At 44.7% G+C, this 19,465-nt stretch overlaps 2 protein-coding genes across 5 annotated transcripts; one reads left to right on the top strand and one right to left on the bottom strand.

The window, feature by feature from the left end:
- The first annotated feature begins 2,926 nt into the window (after positions 1 to 2,926).
- Positions 2,927 to 5,272, top strand: gtf2a2 (general transcription factor IIA, 2). Its single transcript, XM_085351225.1, has 4 exons — positions 2,927 to 3,093; positions 4,185 to 4,289; positions 4,375 to 4,532; positions 5,085 to 5,272. Coding segments are annotated over exons 1-4 (336 nt in total). The 5' UTR covers positions 2,927 to 3,021; the 3' UTR covers positions 5,086 to 5,272.
- Positions 5,273 to 5,612: 340 nt separating this feature from the next.
- Positions 5,613 to 16,075, bottom strand: znf395a (zinc finger protein 395a). 4 transcript variants are annotated; one of them, XM_085356646.1, is made up of 10 exons: positions 16,002 to 16,075; positions 11,078 to 11,238; positions 10,831 to 10,928; positions 10,630 to 10,739; positions 10,332 to 10,525; positions 10,128 to 10,228; positions 9,505 to 9,778; positions 9,335 to 9,424; positions 7,243 to 7,313; positions 5,613 to 6,982 (listed from the first exon to the last, which is right to left on the bottom strand). In XM_085356646.1, the coding sequence occupies exons 2-10, from the start codon at positions 11,234 to 11,236 to the stop codon at positions 6,871 to 6,873; spliced, it is 1,209 nt and encodes a 402-aa protein (XP_085212772.1). In that variant the 5' UTR covers positions 11,237 to 11,238; positions 16,002 to 16,075; the 3' UTR covers positions 5,613 to 6,870. The 4 variants fall into 4 exon arrangements, with proteins under 4 accessions (XP_085212772.1, XP_085212600.1, XP_085212714.1 ...); XM_085356474.1 differs by lacking the exon at positions 16,002 to 16,075 and having other exon boundaries at positions 11,078 to 12,802; XM_085356588.1 differs by lacking the exon at positions 16,002 to 16,075 and having other exon boundaries at positions 5,613 to 6,979; positions 11,078 to 12,802.
- Between the last annotated feature and the right edge of the window lie 3,390 nt (positions 16,076 to 19,465).

Raw genomic sequence — 19,465 nt, 5'->3', positions numbered from 1 at the left:
AACATTACAAAATAAACACACACAGACGAGATCATTATTAAAATATGTATATGTATAGAGTGAACAGGCTGATGATGTATTACTGTGGTCCAGAAGTAATAAAGCATGAAGTAGTTGTTCAGCATCACTGAGACGTTTTAATGATTTAATTAATCGGATGACAAAAATCAGTTCTACATATTTGTTTGAAGTGCGAGGTAAGGGATGGCTCAGACTCGGACATCAGTGGCTGTTTGCAGCTCTCACCTGTGCTGACATCATCAGGTACTTCCTCTAACTTGTTTATCTTGGTCGTTACCTTCTCTGAGACCAGCCTACTCAGCTGTTCTGGGTGGGAGTCACTGGGCATGCTCAGTGAGGGGTACGTGAAACCTGATGTGTTATCATCTGGAGCAGCGACAGACGGCTCCAGATTAACACGCCATTTTTATCATTTACCTGCAGCAAGGTCAGAGGTCACTAGAACGGCTGGCCAAACAGATCTGTTCAGTGATGACATCCCATCATAACCTCCTCTGTGACAGCAGCTGAGGCCGACGATGGCCTCCACCTGCAGGTTAAATGTGGGCGTCGCTCACACTGGTGTCCTCAGCTGTGATTGGACCACATGAAGAGCGAGCTAAAGGAGATACGAGACGCCTCTGCAGTCGCTGGAAAGGAACAAAAGTAAATAAAGGTCATAATTCGACACTGCTGAGGCATCTGTGAGAAATTATTTCAGAACAGTTTGATGCACTGTCTCCAGATCACACACTCTTTGGTGTTGGTCCCATGATGCACTGCAGCAGTGCTGTGTGCCTCCTCTCTCGGAGGCAGGAGGGGCAGTGATGGGGTAAGCCACACTGCTTTTTCCACACTTTTCACAAAGTTTTTTACTTTGGTTGCAATTTGACACCAAGAGGCTGCAGACCTGTGACCTGTCCAGGATACACGCTGCCTCTCACTCTGTGGCAGCTGGAATAGGCTCCAGCACCTCCACTGGCATTGATGGGTGGGGCCAGTGTCTCAGGGCAACATAACAGAGAAACTCATAAATCAAAGCTTCCCAAAGTCTGGGGCCCGCCCCCTGGGGGGGGCGAACAGCCATTGCAGGGGGGCGGTGTGAAAAGGGGAAAAAAAAACAAAAACGCTTTGGGGCGCCCACACAAACGCAAAGCAGGAGATGAAGCATCGCTGAATACGTTTCCAAACCAACTTCATTCTAAGCCAAAGACTAGAAAATATGGTGAAGCAAATCTTCCCTTTGGCTTCACCTGCACAGGTACAGAGGTAGGTCTCCCTGCAGGATTGGTTTTCCCTGCATCAGGAGCAGCGCTGGGTTGTTCAAATCACGGACAAACAGGATCCCACATTCTTGATCTTTAGTTCACAAACACTTGTTGTAACATTTTGGAGATGTTTGCTCTTTATACAGTAAAGTCACAGCGGGATACAAATAACATCAGGCTGATCCTGACATGATTTGTCCCCCCCGGTTCAAATCACGGACAAACAGGATCCCACAGCTGTTTATGTTTTTAAACCCATTTTGCACAGAGAGGCATTTTTTTTGAAAAATGTATTGATGCAATGTTGAATATTAATACACAGGAAAAAACCAACTACACATAAAATAATCACAGCGTGACGCCTCTGCCTTTCTAAATGGAGGGACAGTAACTGCGTGTAAAACCTGCAGACAGTCAGATTAACAGTAGTTTGTCTCCATCTGCCATTCATCTCATGTAAACAATAATGTGGCCACAGCGTGACGTGAAAAAGGCACATACCTTTGACGTTGCATGAAGAACTCTGTATTCCTCGTCCACACATAAATGCAAAAAGGAGTTTTAAAAAAAAATCTCCGTTTTCGGTGATTCGCCGTTTACGTGGACGAAACAGCTGCGTGTTCACAAATACCCGTGTAGGTGCGGACGCAGCGTGAAAGAGTTAGAAGTTTATTTTATTACTGCCTGTGATTTATTGCAGATTACTTGTATTTGCTTAATTGTTTACTAAATGTTTGAGCTGTGAAATAAACCGCAATGGAGCAAAAAATGGGCGCGTGTGGTTGGAGGATGTGTTTGTGCGTGCGTGCGCGCGCGCCCGGGGGGTGGGGGACAACATTTTTCTTGTAAAACAAAGGGGGGCCTAGCAAAAACAGTTTGGGAACCGCTGTCATAAATGAAGGAGCTGCAGAGGAAGGTTAGTGTTTCTACAGTTTGAAGCTTTGCTGCCATCTAGTGCTTCCTATTACAATCACAGCTGTGATATCTCATCAGCTTCACTTTAAAAACAAGACGAGCAAAAAACTGAAAAATAACTAGAAACCCTATAAAACTGGTACAAACAAAGTAGAAATCGAACGTGGATGAAATCATTTTTTAAAAGGACGAAAACTCGAAGGAAAAAGACAGACTTTTTCTGCATCAAGTAAGCAATACACACTAGGAAGAGGCCACCTCCAAAATAAAACTCCAAAATAAAAAATCCTTTCTGAGCAAACATGAGTATTGACAAAAACACAACATCATCACATCCACTCGTCGGAAGTCCTGAAAATACTGTAACATAATAACATGAAATTATTTTTTAAAAAGGTGAATAAAGTAACACAATCTCTTAAAATATTAAAAATAGATGAAAATGTTTAATAAAATATTTAAACAAATAATAAAAATTACTTAAATTATATACATAACTTTTAACAAAATCATAAAGGAAATATTTTATTGATTATAAACTAATAAAAGTAAATTTGTTGACATATTCAAAATACCTTTTGAACTAAATTAATAAAATGAATTTAAAATATTAAATTAAAATGTAAACGACTAACAACTTGATATTTTAAAAGCATAAATTATTTTACGTAGTCAGAATGACAATTATTTCGAAAAATCTTAGCGGAAGTGTGTTGTTAGCTTTTTAGCTTGTGGTCCTTCAGGCTGTTGTTGTGGAGGGAAGCAGTTAGCTCCGTTTGCTCGTCCTGTGTTTGGAGGATAGTTCGCTGCTGGTTTTCGCTCATTCGGAGTTTCCATAATGGCGTATCAGCTGTACAGGAACACGACGCTGGGAAACAGCCTGCAGGAGAGTCTGGACGAGCTTATACAGGTAACACTGCCCGCGGACACGGAGCCAGTGCTGCCAGTTGGTGGCATTCAGCTCCCCGCTAGCCTGTTAGCCGGATGAGCTAACAGTAGCCTGCTAGCTGTACCATGTTTCAGACTCCAGAAAACAAGCAAAAAAAATCAAGTTTTTACCAGAGAGGGGTTACAATTTTGCAGGTGTGAGCTGTAGGGGATGAATAAAAGCGGGGAGGTCAAAGTTCACAGACGTACAAGTTACTGTTCTGTAACAGTGATGAAGGTTCTGTTTACCTGGTTCAAGGGTGAGAAAGCCTTTTAATTAAACGAGTTGACGCTTCTTTTTCACGTCTGAACCTCACATCATGCTCTGACACTCGCCCTCTCAGGTGTGCCGCACTGTGGGAGAGTATAGTTTGTTCTTCAGGTGGTGAGAAATACGAGGAAACATCTGACTCTTTAACTACACGTAGACCAATCAGTGCTCCCTCCAGAGGCAGAGGAAAGTCCTGTGTGCTCAAAGACCAAACCACTTTAGTGCAAAGTGGCAGATGACCTGAGTACAGCACATCTGTTTAAATCACTTCAGAAAAAAATTGTCTTGAAAATGTAAATTGTGCTTCTGATTTTTCTGTAAAGTCTTGTTTCAAAAAAGTCTTAAACCTTTTAGAACTAACAAAGCGTTAAGACTTTAGTTCAAAAACAATTCGTGTTGGCAAAGATGCCAACACAAGTTTGAATGGCTGCACTTCACTGTTGTACCGAGTTCTACCAGATGGTGGCAGCACACCCACCGGTCTGCTGGGCTATAATTTTAGGAACTGGGTATAAAATTAGGAGAGTAACTACACAAACAAAAGTAATTCTCTGTTTTTGTTCCGTGTGCCATCAGCTGTTACAACATTCCTGTTTGTGAGTGTTGTCTTGTTGTTGCCCTCGAGTTCATCTCATTTCATTTGCACCTGTGCAGGTGAAATAGATTCAGTGGTTTCTTCTTCGAATGTTCACCTGACTTTGTGTTTTACTACAATGATCGCGTGTTCCCACCATTTCTTTGAGCTGTTTATTATTTAAAAATCTTAAATTTAAACTAATAAATGTGTGTGTGTGTGTGTTCAGACTCAGCAGATAACTCCTCAGCTCGCTCTTCAGGTCCTCCTCCAGTTCGATAAAGCCATCAACACAGCGCTCGCCAACCGAGTCCGCAACAGGGTCAATTTCAGGGTGAGTCCATCTGTATTTTCTCAAGCTCCGCCTCCTAAAAAAAAAATCATCCAACCCCGCCTCTGTCTCTGTCTCCACCTCTCAGGGATCTCTGAACACATACAGGTTCTGCGACAACGTGTGGACGTTCGTTCTGAATGACGTTGAGTTCAGAGAGGTCACCGAGCTCGTGAAGGTCGACAAGGTCAAGATTGTCGCCTGTGATGGAAAGAGCGAGTCGACCCACAACAAAACTGATAAATGGCAAGTACAACACACACACACACGTGCGCATGTCCATCAGAATCGGCCCTCCTTGTTTACTTTATTTGAGTGCAGCTCTTAAAAATCAATTGTACCAAAATCGTTTTTGTTCATTAAAACATTTTCTGCCGACACGACGCAGCAGCAGGGACGAGCTCCTCGTGCTCTGCGGCAGACGTTCTGCTGTGTTTTTGTGCTTCAGCTTTATTCCTTTTTTTAATGCTTGGACTCTGAGAGGAGCTTTGCATGATTGTTCAGAATAATCCTTTATCTCAGCGTGCGTGTTTTAACGTTCAAAAACACTTTGCTGTCTCTTCATTTACACACATGCAGAAGTGCAGCTACTTCCTACCTTGACCTTTCACAATAAAATCCACAGATAAATATGCTGTTTAATAAGTAAAAAAGGCTTTAAGATCTGATTTGTGAAAGTAGATGCTGATACCACAGCATAAAGATGCAGTCAACATAAAGTTGCTCCAGCAGATTCTCACATTTTCTTCTTCTGTGCCGGTGTTATTCGTCGTTAATGTCGTCTTTTCTTCTCTTTAGATTTGGGCGGCCGGCTCTCTGGGAGTTCCTCTGTGGGACAAAGTCCCGGATGGACCTGGACTGTACATATAATTTATTACAGCGGTCACCTGTGTGGGTGTGTGCGGCAGTTTGCTTTGTTTTTTATTGTTTACGGAAGTTTTTGTTCAGTTTGTTGTGATTACTGAGTCATGAATAAAAACTTTATTTAAAACACAAAGAACCTCTGAGCATTCGAGCTCTTCTGTTCCATCAGGTATCATGACGGACAAAGGTTTTAAAAAAAGAGGTGGGGTGGGGGTTGATATTCTGAGCTTTAAATTCAAAAGAAAAGCAAATCCCCCCCCTCAAATTTGTGAGAAAAAGCTCAAATTTACAAGAAAAAATTTCAGATTTGCGAGAATTAAAAACCTTAAACCAAGAGACAAAAACTGAGATTCATAAAAAGCTTCGGATCTGTGAAAATAAGATTGTGAGAAACACAAAATTAAATGAGTCTTAAACAGCGATTTGTTCAGATTATAAAAGGACCGAAGACGTTTCCAGAGTTTTTTCTGCTTTATTTACTACAACATCAGGACTGACATCATGTAGAAAAGAAATCACGGTAAAAACGACACGATTTCGCTCCTCAGCTTCCTCGTTTGCTTCATAAACAAGCAGAATATCAACACATCTTTGTCTCGTATTCGCTGCGGTGAGACTGATTATTGACGTCATATTTGGACCCATAATACATCATCTGTATGTACATCTCAGAAAAGAGCAGATATAAAATATAGATATTATAACTCTGTGTAAACGGATCAATACTGCACAGAGACGGAAATGGCTTCAGCTTCCAAACATTACAAAAAAAAAGACTTAATCCAGACGAGATGTTGAGAAACGGGACGTTAGCGGCCGCGTTTCAGCAGAACCTGCTCGAGAAAAGTCTCGTTTTAAGTGTTTTCAGCCTCTCAGAAACTCGCCGACGTCTCAGCGATCAGAAGCTGCTGACGGTCAGTTCTGCTCTTTATACAACATATCAAAAAGAAACAAAAAAATAGGTGCCAGGTGTTAGCTCCAAGAGGAACTCTTTCATTATAGCTCTATTTGTATATATGCACGCAAATGTTACGTACTCTGTCACCAGTTTATTAGGAGCAGCAAGTTTAAAAAATGGAAGCAGCACTGAATTTTCTGCTTAAAATTTTTGTTAAAAAAGAAAAAACTGTAGAAACTGCCTGTAAATATTCTCTTCACCCTCTCACAGCGAGACGCTGAGCTTGAGATTTCAAACTAAAATCTGACTTCCAGGATCTCACGTGTGCTGCTTTTCTTTTAAATTTGGATTTTTAGCACCAAACCAGACTTGGACAGTCTGTAAATCTGACTCATTAAAAACGTAACCTTCAACCTTTGCTTCACTTCAGGCGTCCGTTTCTGTTATTTGGTCGACATCGCTGAGCAGGATACGTGTGAAGCAGCTCCGACGTGTTGAAACCTCTATGATGGCAGATTTGCTGCTGTGTTCCTAATAAACTGACCTCCGAGTGTAGTTACTTCAGATCAGTAGAGTCAAAGTGTTTACAGAGAGATAAGAGCAGCTGCTGTGAGCGGCAGAAACCGTGAAACGCTCCTTTAGTCGCAGAGCGCTCAGCTGGAAGTGACGCGGACGTGTAAAGCTGCTTCAGAGCTGCCAAATGTTCATCGCACAGGTTTGGGACCGTTTCTGGTTCCAGATGTAAAAACATTAAAAGAAACATCCACCAGTAAAGTCCAGCCTCTGTTCTTCCTCCCAGTCTTCCTGCCTCTTCCCATCGCCTCAGTCGAGGAAGCGCTGGCAGGCTTTCTTCCAGCGGCAGGCTGTGCACCACTGGTCTCTGTGCTCGATGCCGTAAACCTTACGACACTTTTTGGCCTCGCCGCGAATCCTTCTGAAAAAACACGGAGACAAAAGGGTCAGCGAATGACTTCAAGATTAAAGCTTCACGCACATGAAAGGAAGCTGTAAGCTCGAGCCAACATAGGACAGCAGCTGGCCAATCAGACGCCACTGTGTCATCGAGTTTTCCTCCCGTGGCTTCGTTATCAGGGACGTGTGCACTGAGCTCAGCGATCAGCTGAATGGGAGGATCTCATAGACTACAGCCATCTCATATATACAGTCTTTGTTCAACAAAAGAGAAGCACTGACCTGGAGGGGGCGCTCTGATGCTGCAGCCACTGCTCTCCCACACTGACCGAACGCACCCGGAATGACAGACTCTGAAGAAGAGAGAGGAAGAGGAGGTCAGATTGGAGCTTTTCATTGTTTCTCTGTTGCTTTCTGAAGCACGAACAAAAAAAACAGAAGCAGGGCGCCGTGACCCGTTCTCGGGGACGGAGCCTTGATTAAAGTGTTCATATTCCACGTTGGAAAGTCAAAGAGAAGCACGATAATTCAAAAAACAAACATAAAATGACCAAAGCAGAGACAAAGAATCGAAGACATGAGATAAAATCGCCACAGAAGGATGAAAAAGACAAGACGCCTCCACACGTTCATGTTATTGTGTGTCTGGCTCGTCGTCAGGAGGTGTTTTGTTTTTATTTTCAGGCCCAGCTGCCTGTTTTCAGTCGTGCAGTCGTGCATGAAGCAGCTGTTTACAGCCGTCACCGCTGAGCAGTGTCCTCTGCCGGCCTGCAGGTGGCAGCGCTGCTCTGCAGCGCACAGCTCATGGAGAATTAATCACAAATGATGTGAGGGGATTTTCCTGCCTGAATGAAACCATGAGGGAGGAGTACGCACCCTCCTTTCTCCAGAATGAAACCAGTTTGAACAGGCTGCGGTGGCAGGAAGCAAACAATCGGCTGCTGTGCACACTCACCGAGAAAACACCGAATTGGAGAAGTGAGGGCAGAGAGCCGGCTGTGGGGGGGATGCACCGTAATTAGCTTTAAAAACTTGGATAGAACCTAAAATTCTCAGGGAAAGTCCTCCGTGCTGCTTCCTCTGCAGATCGGGGACAGAAAAGTCTGTTTTTAATGAAGACAGAGCCTCACTGTGCACACACACACACACACACACACACACACACACTGTTAGGACACAACCTTCACTCTTCTTTAAGGATAACTTTGGGTTAATTGTGGACTTTCCGCCGTAAAGACCCGGCCGAGGGCAGCAGCTTCGTCAGAGCTCTGTCACGCCGAGTTTTTGTGCCCAAAGCACAAGTGAGCCAAAATTTCACCTTACACCTCTGACACCCTGCTGCGGGACGCTTTTAGTTTTTATGTCGGTTCCACCTCAGACTGAGAGACGTTCGGTGTCCGGGTGCCGCCATGGTAGCAGCAGCAAACTTTTCCTGCTTTAATTGAAGCTTTTTTCTCTGATGGATCCTGAAATACCTACGAACGCTCCAGCAGGGAAGCAACAACTTCTGTGGTGCAGTAATGATGAGTCTGACTCATTCTGTCGGATTAAAGGGATGAAACAGAAGTTTGCTTCACGATCCTTTTTCTGAATTGGGGGGGGGGGACAGGTGAGCTGGTCTCATCGTGGACCCAACCAATTACACTGTGGGTCTCACTGAAGGATACATCTCGTGCCAGACGTCATGGTAACCGGATACTGTTTTTTTTAGCCCATTCGACGCAGCTGTAGTGTCTAACTGTCCACGCTGCTCCTCGGTAGCTTCGAGGACACAAAGTGTGAGCTCAGCACACCTTCACAATAAAACCTGATTATTAAAAAACTGAAGTCTGAATTTTGGGGAAACTTTCTGATCGAACTGTTTTTTGTTTTTCGACCTTTAAGCTCACACCTCCCCCAGCAGCAGCTGCATCCTGCTTCAACTACAGCGACACAGACACCTACTGCAGAGCCGTGTGATTAAAAACAGCCAAAGTTCTATTATTAACTCAGCTTATCAACAACTGCTCTGACTTTACATCCAGGTATCCGCGTCGTGTTGGGGGCGATATCAGCTGAGCCTGCAGACGGGCAGCACCCACGCCTGCTGAGCTCCGCTGTTTATCCTCTGTGGGCGTGCTGAGCCCGCAGCAGAGACTATTTAGATACTTCTGTGTTTATGTTTTCACAGATAACAAAGGTTCAGATCCCTGATCGCAAGTTAGCGTGCTCCTCGCGGCATCATAAGCCCGGATAAATGTACCCGTGATGGCGTAAAAACGTGGAAACCACATCAAATCAAACATGGAGATCCCAGATGTGCGGGAGCGACCCGTTAATAACGAGTTCTCTCAGGTTCCTATAAATACAGATCTTAGTTGCTCTGAAGATTTACCTGTTTGTGGCAGGTGGTGGGCGGGGCTGTCCAACGGCAGGATGGTGTGGCTGCTGCCGCTGACACCACGTGTTGACTCGGAGGAGGAGCCTAAAAACAAAAAAATACGAGTTAGCTATAACAATAAAAGTAATCATTAATATTTTACAGCCGAAAAAACATCAACACACCTGGTAGGAGTGCTCTGATTGGACCTGCCAGAAGCTGCCAGAAGACGAGGGGGCGGAGCAACTCAGGGCGGCACAGGAGGGAGAGGAGGGAGACGGTGGAGACGGTGTTGGTGGGCTGGAAGGCGAGGACGGGGAGGAAGCCGGTGAGGCGGGGGAGGAGCCGCTGTGTCCAGAATGGGGAGGAGACCGTTGCTGCGGATGCTCCCATTGGTTGATCTCAGTGTAGTAAAAATCCTCCTCACTGCGGGAACAGCGCTCATGTTCGCCACCACGGCTGTAAGAGGTCAGAGGTCAGAGGTTATTATTAAACAAATTCCTTCCTTACTGTCAGAAAAACTTTCTGAAGAACAATTTTATATAAATACAGTTTTTAAAAATATATGGAAGCCCATTGATGTCAGAAATTTCATTAAAATGCTGAAATTTCAGGATTTAAAAAATAAATGTAAATATGAACACATTGCATATCTGTGTGGGAGCAGCTGCGGTCAGACTTGATATAAAAATGTAAAGATATAAATCTGAAGTTTTCAAATGTTTCTGGCAGTAACGAGCTTCCATATTTAGCTCGTCCTGAGGCTGAGCAACGCCAGAGAATGGAGCCGCCGTCCGGTGAGGCTTACCACAGGTGTGTCGTCCTGATATGGCGTTTAATTCCCACCACAGACGTCAGCACTTTACCGCAGCTCGGCCACAGACACCTGTACGCCACCTTCACCGAGTTCTGCAGGAGGAAACGCATCATCACCACCGGCAGCTTTCGTGGTCTTCGACACTTCGACAATCAATAAATCGTTTTTCCGTGACTGCTGTAAACCGCCACTTACCCTGCGTTTCCGTGGTGCTGGCTCATCAAACAGCACCTGGTCCAGCTCCATGTCAACACCCTCATCAGGAGGCGTGGCCGGGCTGGCATCGGACTCTTTGATTGGCGGGGAAGGAGCCGGGCTTCGGTGAGCGTGGCCGACGCTCCAGTAGCCGCTGTCGGAGAGCTCGCCGCCGCCACATTCCATCGAAGCTGCTGAAACAGCAAAAACAACAAAAACCATCAGAGGGAGAAACACCTCCAGCCTCGCTTCGTGGAGGAAAAACGTGTTGCTTGTTTGTTTGTTTGATGTTGTGTACCTGCGAGGTCAGGCTGGGCGGGGCTGTGCAGCAGCGGGCTGCAGGACAAACTGCTGAGAACCATCGCTGCCATCAGCTCGTTCATGTCCACCTCATGAGGACTCCTCTGACTGCAGGACGACAGGAAGCGGCGTTTAAACACGTTTACAGGTAAACACAGAGTAAACGATAAATAAACACCAGAGGCGGGACGCGTCTGACCTTTTCGGGACATCGATGCTGGAGGACACGGATCTGCTGCAGGATGAAGGCGAGCTGTCGACTGAAGATTCACCTGCTCCTCCACACTGGAAATACATCTGAGAACAGACAGACACGGCTCACTGTGATTGGCTCAGAAAGCTGCCAGTCAACACAAACCTCCACGAACAGAAATACTCTTAATTTGGACAGACGCTGCGTTTTCCCCACATTATTGCTCAGCTCAACATCCAGGACCAGCACTCACCTTTAATCCAAGATGGCCGTCTGCTCTGCTTGTCGCTTGCTGTCCCGCTGCCACCATCGTCACCACAGTCTCACCAGTCTCCAGGTTGACCCCCGGACAGGTAGAGGTCACAAGTGCCCCAAGAGGAGAACGCTTCCCCAGACGAGCCTTTGGTATCATGTCTGCAAGAAACAAAGGAGTCTCTGTAAGCACAGCCAGGAAGCTGCAGGTGAAGGAAACCACCATGTGGCTGGAAGAAAAACACCTGCAGGGCTGTGGCTGGAGGTACTGGTTCTATCCAGGAGAGGAACCGCTGCAGAACCAGGACCTCCACCAGCAGCTCGTCAGCAGGACATCACTGTCTGCTTCAGTCACAGATATTAGCAGAGGAGAAATTTATAAACGGTGTTTAATGATTCAGATAAGAAAACCTGAAGGGACCGTGCATGCCCCGCCCACGCCGTGTTGGATTAGGACCAACGCCACACCTCCGCCTTTGTGTAAACACTGCATCTGTGCACAAACTCACGGCTAAGATTTATCTGCTGACCCTCTGAGAGGCCCATCCCACAGGTTGGGCACCAGTGGACTACCTATCTAACTGTGAGTCTGCAGATATCCACTCCGAGTACACAAACACGTTGTGTACTTTTATCGTTGTTGTTTTTTAGTTTACTGGAGGATCTGAATCATTCTGCTGGGAAAACGTTGGCTGTGGATTAAAATCTGAGTGAGTCACAGGCTGCAGAGTCATTTACAGTCAGGCTGTGTGTGTGTGTGTGTGTGTGTGTGTGTGTGTGTGTGTCATTACCAGCTCACTATCACTGTCACTAACAGCGTAGAGGATTAACATGAAGAGAGCAAATGGGTGTAACTGTCCATCAGCCTCTTTTTATCAGTTTACATCTGTTAACATGTGTGACCAAAAGTATGTGGACATGTTCCTCTGTGTATTTCTTTCCTCGGGTGGGGTGGGGTGGGGTGGAGGTGGGGGGTGATTGTCATCTTGAATGAGCAGAGAAAAACAGCTGGTAGAAAGCTGGAAGGCCATGGCTGATGATCATTACAAGCTGCAGCATAAACAATTTCTCCATTTCCCGTCATTCAGAGCGAGCAGTCAGGGAAGCGCTGTCAGGGGTGGCGTCCACATACTTTAGCTTCACTTCAGGCTTTCAGATGTTGGAGTTTAAGGCAATCCTGAACTCTTCCCTGCACACTTTTCTGATGCTGACTTCTTTAAATGGTGTCCTATTTGGTGATGTCAGTGACCAAAGCACCAGAGTGTCCCTTAAAGTTCAAACACACACACACACACACATCTACACAGTATTATAGTATTAAAGACGCTTTTTGTAAAAACTCTCCAATGAAAACTTTCCCCAGAACGCTGCAGCTCTTTGCAACAATGTTTCAGTGCAGCGGTCAAACACGGAGATCAAGCGTGGTGGAAATTAGGGCTGAACGATATATTGCATTTGCGATAATATCGCGACATGATCAAGTGCAATTTTCTAACCGCAAAGGCTGCGATTATACTCTGGACATGTCCAAATTCATGGGCTGCATCCTCCTGAGGCCGCATTTGTAGACCGATTACGTCACAGCGACGCGCCGAAGGCTGTCCAAATTACTACCATATCCCAGAATTCATAGCGCGGCCCAGCCAAACTCCAGTTTCCAGCAATGGCGGCCGCTACTAAGTTTTAAAATTACTCATACTAATCTTTCTGGGTCACAAAATAAACTTTTAACATATTTTCAGGCGAGAAAGTAGTTGTGTAAACATCAAATATCTGCTCGGTTTATCAAGATATCCCATATTTGCAAAAGTGCTTCGACGTTTTCAGAGGCGTCTGCTACCCACCAGCTCGACAGCTAGCCGGGAGCTCGAGGGTTACTGATGCGGCCGAGAACGGCACAACTCCTGGCACATCATTTTCAGATCACCGCGGAGTTTCGCTGCTCGGGTTAAACGTAATATATAAGTCACTTAGACAACCTAAAAATGTTATTGTTGGGCTTTTTTCAGTGTTTTGTTTGTTCGTGAGTAAATCGGTTTGGCTGAGATTAAAGTTATTAGATTAGATAAAATAAAACTTTATTAATCCCCCGGGTGGGTTCCTCCTTGGTTTTCACACAGCTGACTAAACGTCAAACAGAAAACTTATTAAACAGAAGTATGAGACAGTCGAGAATTTACACCAGTGTCTGGTTATATTTTAGATAGCAAGAAGCAGACGGCCGAGTTTATTAAACTCCACCGAGACAGCGGTGACGCTAATCAGAACTAGACCGTCCAATTTCACGCCTTTAAACTTTAAAGGCGTGTTTGTGTGTGTGTTTATACAATTGCTATTATGTTTGCACTTTATGTGTAATGTTACTGACTGCAGAGATCAGTAAGATGTGTGTATTTTTTATTTATTAGTTTGATTTATTTAATATTATTTTTTAATTGAATGACTGTAGTAGTTCACAGATGTCGAAAAACTGAGTGTGGTAAAGCCACTGATTTTTTTTATGTATATTTCTGCAATCTGCACATTGTACTGACTTTCATTTTAATGTTTACACCAGGGTTCCTTGTCAGCACTTTATGCTCAGATGTTTGTAAGCTAAAAATAAACTATTGTGTATGTTCAAATATACTGTTGTGATTGAAGAAGTTAAATAAAAATGTCAGTCATCAATTCATGCATCACCTCATGTCATCATAACAGAGGTCTGTCTTCCAGGAAAGAACAGTTTAAAATTAATGTAATATAGTATTGGCCATACTATATGATGTATTGCTTGTCTTTGTTTAATAATACAGAAGACAAATACCTTAAAAAATAATCGCATATCGCATCGCAATCGCAATATTGGGGCAAAAAAATCGCAATTAGATTATTTTCCATAATCGTTCAGCCCTAGTGGAAATACGAATCACACACACATATTGCGCTAACACGCGGTTAAATATTGTTGGCGTGTTCTTGTCTTACACACCTTGTGGCTCACAGTGGTATTACACGAGAGCGCAGTCCGCCCGTGTTTTAGCTTCAGGCGACCTCTCTGCAGCACAAACACACGTTTCACTGACTTTAGAAGGTTTGAAAGTGGTTTCGGCTGCACGGCTGTTTCACATGAAGTACCTTTAATGACTTGGGACAGGACGTCAGCTGTTTCCAAACAATGTCTCCAGCAGAGGTCAGGAGCGTCACTAACACCCAGCTGGAGGTTATCTACATGTGCAATCACAATAAAGGGCTATTCTATTTTATTGTGTGGATGCCCTCAAATTATTCTTCTTTAAAAAATTCTGCTCTTTCTGCTAATGCGTGCTATGACTTTTGGTGCTCATAACTTCTATACTTTTTGAGATATTGAATTTTTTTTTGCAATATTTTTTGCCCATTTCTGCCATATTATCAGTGGCCTCACTGATTTTCCTTGCTGGGTTGACCTGTGTTTTAGCTCAGTGAGATGAGCATCCGTTCTCAGACTGGGAGGCCGGGGTTCAAATCCCGCTTATGGCAAAATTTCTTTCAGTTAACAGTAAAACTTTTTTAACTCTTTTCAACACAAATTTCAGCTTTTTCACCCATTTTCAGCAGAATTTTCAGTTTTTCCTGCTGTTTTCAGAAAAAAACTCTTTTCAGCCCAAATTCTGCTTATTCACCTCTTCTGCAAAATTTTCAGCCTTTTCACCTCTTATCAGCACAAATCTCAGCTGTTTTCAGAAAAAAAACTCTTGAGCAGAAATTCTGGTTATTCATCTCTTTTCAGCGCAACTTTCTTCTTCTTCACCTGTTTTCAGCAGAAATTCTGCTGATTGACCTCTTTTCTGCAAAAATTCCAGCCTTTTCACCTCATATCAGCACAATTCTCAGCAGCTTCTGCTCATTTCAGCAAAATTGTCAGTCTCTCCACATGTTCTTTGTCAGAATGAGTTTGGCTCAGTGAGACAAGTGGCTGCCTTGAGACCTGGAGGGTCAGGTTCAAATCCTGCTCAGGGCAACATTTTTTTTCCACCACATTTCAGCAAACAATTTCTGCTTCTTCACCTGTTTTCTGCAAAATTTTCAGTTTCTTCACTGCCATACAACGTTTTGCAATTTTTTAACTTTTTCAGCTTTTTTCAGCAGACATCTTACGCGTTAAGGCATCCACACAGCATTTTCGCAGGAAATGCAATTTTTTCTAGTTCTAGTTTAAATCAGTAAATTTTTATCGGTCTCAGAAACACGCCACTCATGAATGTGGTATTTCGATTTCTGTCCTGCGTCTCCATAGAGTTACTGATCATATTAGAAGTTGTCTGCCTATATTCACCGAGTTTTACCGTGAGAGCGTGCTCTGTTTCTCCTCTGGCTGAACTGCAGCCAGTTTCTGTAAAATGGAATTAACAGGAAGTGCAAACAACTCCTAAAATCAGCCTCACGGAGCCCACTTTGGGAATCACTCCTGTAGGATCCTTGCTTTTCAACATAAAGCACTTCAGACTGTTAGTGCGCACACACCGACACACCCACGCACACATAACCAATCGGATTCCTTCGTCCCTCCACAATAAGAGCCCCGCATGAACAGGAAAATAGCAACTCTGCAGCTGATCATTAACTCCTGAAACACAAAGTGAGGCTCCTCCAACTCCTCACGCTGTGTTTGATCGGAAGGACGACGCAGAGGAGGAGGACACAAAAATATGAACCTTTTCACAAAAAACTAAAAAATCCTTCATTAAAAAAATGATTATCAAACAGAAGAAGTGAGAAAAAGAGAAGCAGTCAGCCCGACGCTGTAACTCCCAGCAGCCCCATCCTCACAGCATTACACACAGTCTACACACAACAAACAAACAAACAAATAAATAAATAAAAACACACGCGCACTGCGCATGCTTCAGCAGTAAAACTCTGAGAGCAGTAAAAGTGCTTTAAAGCGAGCAGCTGTCACCTACCTGCAGACTGAGAAAAGCACCAAAAACAAGACTCGGAGGATTCCTGAGTGTGTGTCTGCTGCCGTTCAATGAGAGCTCAGAGTGTGTGTGAGGGAGAGTGTGTGTGGCTGCAGTTCAACACCTTCAGTGCGGGACAAGAGACCTGCAAGACCCGGACTGGATCCGGCTGGACGGGAGCTCCTGAAACCCTCAGAGCTGCACGCAGGCAAAGCAGCTGCTGTAGGAACTTTCCACCCAAACCGAAGGAGGGGCGGATGGGGGGAGGAGGGCATCACTCAGCATCTTTCAGCTGACAGGGAGGTGGTGCAGGCAGGGTGGAGGCAGGGCTGATATTCAAACCGGCACATTTTCCCCTGCAGGTCCGGGGACCCTGACCCTGCTTTCTGTAAAAGCCACAAGTGAAGACTCAAAATAACAGAGGGGCAGCTGAGCGGGTCACACAGGGGTCAGCGCAGAGCCCCCACCCACCACCTCCACAGTGAGTTTAATTAGAGAGGCCGTGGACAGGACTTGGTTCAGGTTCGGTTTTTCTGTGAAGCTGGAAAGAAACTCTCACCTTCGAGGTCACGAAATCTTTTTATTCTATTTTATGTGGTTTCTACTGAGCAGAGCTCTTCTACTGGGTTATTTTCTGGATTTTATTCTATGCTACTCTGATTTTGTAACTTTTATGGAGCTTTTTTGTGTCATGTTATGTGGCAAACTTACTGATTTAGATTATCTTGGCTTGTCTGTCCTTCCACAGGCTCGACCTTTGACCTTTCTCGCTCTGTTCTCACTGACTGACCTACATCCTGTAAAAAGGTGGAGGAAGTTCTCTCCTTCGGTCTGTCTGTTGCTGGAGCTCATGCTGGATGAATCCTGTTCATGGTTTTTCTTGGCCTTCAAACACGACCTGCCAGCATTTAGTCAGGACAAAGCAGCTGACTTGATATGCTCTTTGTTGTTTTTGGCTAAACGTCTGCTGATCACAGCTGTGATGATGCGACTGGAATAGAGGTTTTTGCTCTCTAGAGCATTTTTTCCTCCTGGTTAAGTAAAAGTGAAATACATAAACTCAGACATTGCTGTTATTGAAACGCAGTTTTCTATTGTCAGCGCGGTCATGTGATCGCTTCAGTTTGCTTACAGGGTTATTTAAAAAGTTCAGATTTGTTTTCAGAAGTGGCGCCAAACTTTGAACCTGAAACGCAGACGGAGCTTTTTACTCATATCATTTATGAAGCTGCTGTATGTTTGTGTTTGCTGCTGTAACGGGAATCTTCTGAGTTTTTTGGATAAAGAATCCGTCATCCTAAATTTGAGGTGAGAAGAATACCTGCTGCCTCCACCTTTATGTTATTTGTGTTTTTTTATGCAGTCAGTCACAAACTTTACCGTCGTGACTCGCAGATGTCGGAGGATTTCTTTTTCTTTCTTTGTGCCACTAAACGGTGAATCACCAGTTTGGACTAGAGTGGCCCCTCAGGACAAAACACATACCAGAGTGAAAGCACAAGCATGAAAGGAAACAGACGTGAGATGACACATTCCTCCAAATAAAGATGATTTTAAATAGAGGGAATAATAAGCTCAGTGTTGATGAGGCTCTGAGGTAGACGTACTCTGAGTCCTGCTGGGTGACAAACTTTGGCTTCAAAGTTGAAATTTGATCTTCAGTTTGACAATTCTTACAGTTAATACACTCACACTGTTATTATCACAGACACAGAGGTTCAGATACTGTTTGGTCTTTCTGAACATTTTTCTATGCTCTCACTGTGTCAGGAAACAACAAGGTGCTTTACAGAAAACCCCCCAAATCATACAATCCGCTGTGGGCAGCACACGGTGACAGTGAGAAGGAAGAACCCGCTTTGCACAGGAAGAGACCTCCAACAGAGCCAGAATCAGGGAGGGGGGTAGACAGGAGGTCTCAGTGTATGTCTATTGCAGCATGACTAAGGGAGGATTCAGGGTCACCTGGTCCAGCCCTAACTATATGCTTTAGCAAAAAGGAAAGTTTGAAGCCTAATCTTAAAAGTAGAGATAGTGTCTGTCTCCTGAATCCAAACTGGAAGCTGGTTCCACAGAAGAGGGGCCTGAAAACTGAAGGCTCTGCCTCCCATTCTACTTTTAAATACTCTAGGAACAACAAGTAGGCCTGCAGAGCGAGAGCGAAGTGCTCTAATAGGGTGATATGGTACTAGAAGGTCATTAAGATAAGATGGGGCCTGATTATTTAAGACCTTGTATGTGAGGAGCAGGATTTTGAATTCTGGATTTAACAGGAAGCCAAAACAGGAGAAATCTGCTCTCTCTTTCTAGTCCCTGTCAGGACTCTTGCTGCAGCATTTTGGATCAGCTGAAGGCTTTTCAGGGAGTTTTTTGGACTTCCTGATAATAATGAGTTACAGTCGTCCAGCCTGGAAGTAATAAATGCATGAACGAGTGTTTCACTCTCAGACAGGTGGATTCTAATTTTAGAGATATCGATGAGATGAAAGAAATCACAGCTATGTTCCTGCTGAAGGATAACAATCCCCAGTGAGAGTCACGTACACCAGAGAAGCACGAGCCTCCAAAACCCGCTTTCCTTGAGTTTATGACGTCATAGAACGTCATGTGACACAGTCCGGAGGATCGAAGACTAACAAACATGAACTCTGAACTCTGGTGCTCCCCGATCCGCGCCGGGTTTTCCCATCAGCACCCGCGGTGCCGCTCGAGCCCCGTAGTAAACAAGCTCACCACGTGGGGGAGGAGCTGAGCTCTGATTGGCGGAGGTCTGGAGCGCAGGCACACACCCCACCGAGGACTGTTGTTTATTGTGAGCAGGAGCGGACCGACCGTCTGTGGCAAAGCTGCAGGACACACACACCAGCACCGCGTACGCATCTGCTGCGCCTGCGCATTTCGCGCTAAGGCTCGATTACTGCGCAGGAACATCTGCGGAGTTTCAGCGGTGTGATCCTGCAGAGATAACAAAGAGACGGCTGTGGGCGGAGCGTGTGTGCAGGGGTACAGAGCTGCACGTAGCACACACACACACACGCTGCGCTGCTTGCGTGAGCTACGTGCAGGCCCCGCAGAGCCGCCGTTAAAGGAACATTCCGCCTCTTTTTGTGCTCCGTGTTAATGAGTCACGCCGACAGTTTGACCCACTTTCTCTGCGCTCGCAGCTCCCACTGTGTGACAGTTCACAGCAAAAATAACAGCCAGAAAAACATCAGCAGGACACAAGATGCGGAGAGATTTTAATCAGGAATGAATTATTTTCTCAGTCTGACTCAAAACTGTTTAAAGGCCTCCTGATATTTATTATCAGCTCTATGAAGAGCGTCGTGTGACTGTTTCAGATAGTTTGCAGGAGAAGTGAAGGCGAGGTGGCCAAACATGAAGTCCTGGTGCCCACATCAGGATATTTTCAGCATCAAACTGATAATTCCCTGAATTTCTGGAATTTTTGCTCTTTGTTTTTATCA

This window comes from Diplotaxodon limnothrissa, linkage group LG1 (assembly GCF_057381915.1).
Source record: "Diplotaxodon limnothrissa isolate DT_005_m linkage group LG1, D_limnothrissa_male_GT1.1, whole genome shotgun sequence".
Lineage (NCBI taxonomy): Eukaryota > Metazoa > Chordata > Actinopteri > Cichliformes > Cichlidae > Diplotaxodon > Diplotaxodon limnothrissa.
This window is presented reverse-complemented; position numbering and strand designations above follow the sequence as displayed.

What these genes read in the sequence shown, in the direction of transcription:
- gtf2a2 (XM_085351225.1), top strand. Translation starts at nt 3,022, where the DNA reads ATGGCGTATCAGCTGTACAGGAACACGACGCTGGGAAACAGCCTGCAG. An exon ending in GTCTGGACGAGCTTATACAG is followed by an intron (nt 3,094 to 4,184) that starts GTAACACTGCCC and finishes GTGTGTGTTCAG; the next exon opens with ACTCAGCAGATAACTCCTCA. An exon ending in GCAACAGGGTCAATTTCAGG is followed by an intron (nt 4,290 to 4,374) that starts GTGAGTCCATCT and finishes TCCACCTCTCAG; the next exon opens with GGATCTCTGAACACATACAG.
- znf395a (XM_085356474.1), bottom strand. Translation starts at nt 11,302, where the DNA reads ATGGTGGTTTCCTTCACCTGCAGCTTCCTGGCTGTGCTTACAGAGACT. An exon ending in AGCATCGATGTCCCGAAAAG is followed by an intron (nt 10,740 to 10,830) that starts GTCAGACGCGTC and finishes GTCGTCCTGCAG; the next exon opens with TCAGAGGAGTCCTCATGAGG. An exon ending in ATCAGGACGACACACCTGTG is followed by an intron (nt 9,779 to 10,127) that starts GTAAGCCTCACC and finishes GACCTCTTACAG; the next exon opens with CCGTGGTGGCGAACATGAGC.